Below are 4382 nucleotides of genomic sequence, written 5' to 3' on the forward strand. Positions count from 1 at the left end.
GTATATATGTGCCTTAGCCTAGCTTATTCTAAAATTAATTCCTATTCCTAACGTTCGTATAAATTAATCAGCTATACAAAGAAAATAAAAAAAAAGTAAAAACTCCTGGCTTACAAAACAAACAGATATTAGTCCTTAGTTCAGTTGCGTTTGTAGGTGTTCTAGTAAAGTATCTGTTGGGGAACGAAAACGGGAGTGTTTTGTCGGTCTTGTGAGGCAAAGGGGATTCAGTATGGTCCAGTTGTGGGGGTTGTTTGTCCATTTTGTCTGTAAGTGTATTAGTCTTTCCGAAATTTTTGTCATGTTTGTGCGTTCGTATAGTAGTTGGTTGGAAGGGTTGTGCAGTGGGTTTTGGGGGTGTCTTTTAATTAATTTAATCCATTTTCAGATATATAAAGTAATTTTTTTAATGCTTCTATATATTAATAAAAGTCGTATATTACACTTAACGATTCATATATCACGATATAGGTTTCTTAATTATTTTACTAACATTATCTTTTTTATGTACTCTATGTATCAGTCAAAGTGAATTAAAAATATTTTTATCTGCTAATAACAGTTTTATCGTCTTCCAGCTTTGAACTATTCACATCAGAGACAAACAATAATTCCTTGTCTCTGATTCATATCTTATTTTGCCAGTAGACTTACTATTTTCTTCAGGTACACTACATGAGTAAATTTTTAAAATGGTCTTATTTACTAATAAATATTTTTTTGTAGCTTTGATCATTTTATACGTTATAGTAAGCTTTGTACTGTCCATGTAACTTTTTGAATGTATTTTAATTGCCTATTAAAATTTTCTTACTGCTTTGGGCCTAAGTGTGACAATGATATCAACCATACTGCATTGTATTGTATTTCGATGTTATGTATAAACATATAAGGTGTCCCTTTTGTCTGAATTGAATTGAAATTTGATTCAAAACTCAATTAATATATCTCAATTTTACGAACGCCATGTATAAATTTACTTTAAAATTGACATTGTGTAAATAATAAAAATATACTTTTAACTCAATTCATAAATTATGCAGCGCGAATAGCTACTGAAACGTTCATGCAATAATTGAACTGATATTCGACCGTTTAGGAGATATGTATAACTTTTTCCAACTTTAGACCTCTGAAAGGAAGCTTAGCTCCAGTCCAATCTTTTTTTCATGTTTGAATAAAGTTCAACAAGTATTCTTTCCAGTAGGTTTTGCGAACGGATACGGTATCGAACCATTTTCAATGTGAATCGGACCAGAAAAAATAACATTTTTTCCGAAATCATTCGAGATACCTTATACGGCTTTAAGTTGGCTTATACTCCGCACTACACAAAATATAAAAAAAATAAAAAATTTTGTATTACTGATGGAGGTTTCACTATTATGATAATACTGTAACAATAGAGTGCAGTTTCTTAGATTTAAAGGTTGATAAATGTGTGGGCTGAGTAAGGCCGAATAAATAATTATTATTGTATTAATTGCTATTAAACGGACTGATTTGAGTATATTACTGGATGCAAGTAGTTTATTACTGGATGCAAACAACATGTAGGTATACTTAGTATTATTCTATGGTATTATTAACATACGCATACGCGATAAATAAATATTTTGTTTCGTTTAGATCATACCCAACTTTTTACTAAAAAAAAGTATAAGTCTTATACAAGACTAAGGGTGAAAATGTGTATCGGTACTTTGTACTCTCAGTGTATGACGAATAAATAAATATGAATGTTACTATTATTATATGTACTGAGTCAACACTAGAATGTATTCTCAGATATGCTTCATCAAATTACACTTGAACCGAACTATGATACTGTAGAAATACATATTTCACTACTTAACTATATACTCTTCACTATAAAACTGGACCTTTAAACTATTAATTTATATTGTTGAAAAAAAGACTTACCAATATTTTTGGTCAGTTGTTTGAGTTGTAAATTAACAAGAGTATATTACACACATCTTTTCAACCACTAAAAAAATGCCCATCATATGTAGAGTGAATGTTTCTGTAATAATTTATGAACTAATCACGTAGTTTGACATATTATTGTTGTTAACAAATTGATAAGGTTTAGGTTATGTTTAAATGATAAAAATAAAAACATGCATGCAGGCATTGAACAAGGCTTATTGCAGGATCAGCTGCCGGACAGTGTTGGCAAATGTGCATATAGCATTTTGGCAATGCCACTGGACAGAAGTTTACTTTTATTTTCTTTTCATAATATATAGAAAGTCTGTACAGAATTTGTATTAAAACTGATTAAAAGCTGATACACTTTAAATTATAAGTATTTTACGCTCATAGTTTAATAACTATAGTCAGTTTTGTCTATCTTTCTCGAACAGTATGCGATAAACAAGCAAACCTTTAGATTTACACAATCAGGGAAAATAAGTAATTTCAGTGTCAAATTGACTTGTCTTTTTTTAGTTTGTCAATATTTTCATTTAGTTTGCTTTGAGGCAGAGCTTTGAGTTTTCTTTTGCCTTTAAAAATAAGAATGAAAACATGTTTTATTTTGCGTGAAATGGATTCAACTTCGAACACTTTACCGGTTTAATCCAATCATGACAGCATTTTTAAGCCAGATCCACTTTTGGACTACCCAAGAAGATGTTATTATCAAAGATACAGATTATGGTTGCTATAAGTAAGTTTATCATTAATCCGTTTGATTTATGGGGTATATATTTAAGTATATTCCAAATGAGCAGTTTTTTATTTCCTTAAAGCCGTGCCAAAACCAACGTTAATAAGTTTTTTAGCAAAAAAATATAAATCAAGGAGCTCACCCAAAATGCAGGCCAACATAACACAGTATGTTATTTATAATGAATCAGATTGTTTCATCCAATGTTCTTTCGTATTCGGGAATTTTATTTTGTTTTGTGTTCAGATAAGGTTTTTTACTTGTAAATTCGTACTTAATACCTTTTTTCTTTTTAAATGCTTATGTATTCCAAAATGCTACCAATTAAACATGAGATCATTTCAAAATAATGCTTAATAATAACAAAGTTGAAATTTCGATTTTCGATTTTCACCTGTTACATATCTAATCTAATATAATATCTTCAAGAAATTATGGAAAAAAGTTTTCAATGCCCTTTAAAAGGAATGACGCCAGTTTTCAATCACTCTATATAATATATAACTCCTAAATATATTCTCGAAAATCCTAATTAAAATTGTTGAATTTTACCTTAATATGAATATGAATACCTTAAATCGACTACTACATCTTCCACGTCCTTTATCTCTAGTTTCTATACAGGGTGTCCCGTAAGCACATGATCAAAAGGGTACTGCGATATTCTTTAGATCAAAAGAAGACGATCTGACCTGAGTGTTTCATCAAAATATGAGTCTTACATTAGAACAAATTCACAGCCAGTTTCACTTAAATAGATCGGACCATTCTCCCGATGTTTCAAAAAAGATATTTTTTTTGAAGAACTCAGCATCAATAGAGAGGTCAGATCGTCTTCTTTTGGTGCAAAGAATATCGCGGTATCATTTTGATCATGTGCTTACGGGACACCCTGTATAAAAACAAATATACAAATTAAGAAAAAACTGTACTTAATACATTTAATCTCGTATGTGTTCTGTTTTGAGATAATGAGATTTGATTTAAATTAAATAAACACACAGTTTTAAACATTATACGCTGCATACAATTTCATTCCCTATTCTAGAATAAGTTACTTAAACTTGAAACTGGCTTTGTTTTGTTCAACAAACAATCTTACTTTTATCAGACTATGAAGGCTTTCACGGCCGGCGTTTTCCGGGCTTTGAAGCCGTGGTCTATCGGAATTTCTTCCTGACGTTTCGTCCACATCTGCGGTGGACATTCTCAAAGGCGATGAGGCAGTGGGCGAAGTAATCCCGGATTCCCAGTCGTATTTATGCAGCCCAGCCGTTTGTGCTCATGCGTGGGGGATGGGTGGGGGTTCCAACGCTTCGGCGCACATGCTGTTTGGCGCAAAACGCGCTTCCAATCTGGATTGAGTGCCGTACTTTCTTCTTTTCTGTTGAAATTGTTTTGGTGTTTAAATATTTCGATGGCCTCCCTGGTGAGTCTCGGGTAGTATCTTTCAGATTGGTGCAGAATGTCAACTTCGTCGAAGCGTATTTGGTGGCCGTCTAGTCTAAAACGGACAGCTTTATAAAGGACTCATCCCATTTTGTTGCACTCGTTGTCGTTATTGCCCGGGGAAATCCTTGTGAGTTTTGATGTGGGTCAGGGAGGCAATCATGGAGGCAATGGAACTTGTTGCGAGAGAATTTCCACCAGACATCGCCAAACTCTTCGAACACTGTCTAACCACAACCTACTTTCAGTGGAACAGCGA

At 32.6% G+C, this 4382-nt stretch overlaps 2 protein-coding genes across 6 annotated transcripts in view; one reads left to right on the forward strand and one right to left on the reverse strand.

The window, feature by feature from the left end:
- Positions 1-2131, reverse strand: part of LOC109535814 (protein croquemort) — a 19410-nt gene extending 17279 nt beyond the window's left edge. For 4 of the 5 annotated variants that reach the window (XM_048661080.1, XM_019901823.1, XM_019901821.1 and 1 more), the window contains exon 1: positions 1924-2131. The gene's annotated coding sequence lies outside the window, so the exon portion shown is untranslated. The remainder of the gene's footprint in view (positions 1-1923) is intronic. The other variant, XM_048661081.1, reaches the window with a different exon arrangement.
- Positions 2132-2202: 71 nt separating this feature from the next.
- LOC109535812 (WD repeat-containing and planar cell polarity effector protein fritz) overlaps positions 2203-4382 on the forward strand; it is an 8601-nt gene continuing 6421 nt past the window's right edge. The window contains exon 1 of the mRNA XM_019901815.2: positions 2203-2674. Coding sequence (XP_019757374.1) covers positions 2592-2674 — 83 coding nt within the window. The 5' untranslated portion in view covers positions 2203-2591. The remainder of the gene's footprint in view (positions 2675-4382) is intronic.

Source organism: Dendroctonus ponderosae, unplaced genomic scaffold (genome assembly GCF_020466585.1).
Source record: "Dendroctonus ponderosae isolate FM_Combo_2020 unplaced genomic scaffold, Dpon_F_20191213v2 Dpon_F_20191213_1, whole genome shotgun sequence".
Taxonomy (NCBI): domain Eukaryota; kingdom Metazoa; phylum Arthropoda; class Insecta; order Coleoptera; family Curculionidae; genus Dendroctonus; species Dendroctonus ponderosae.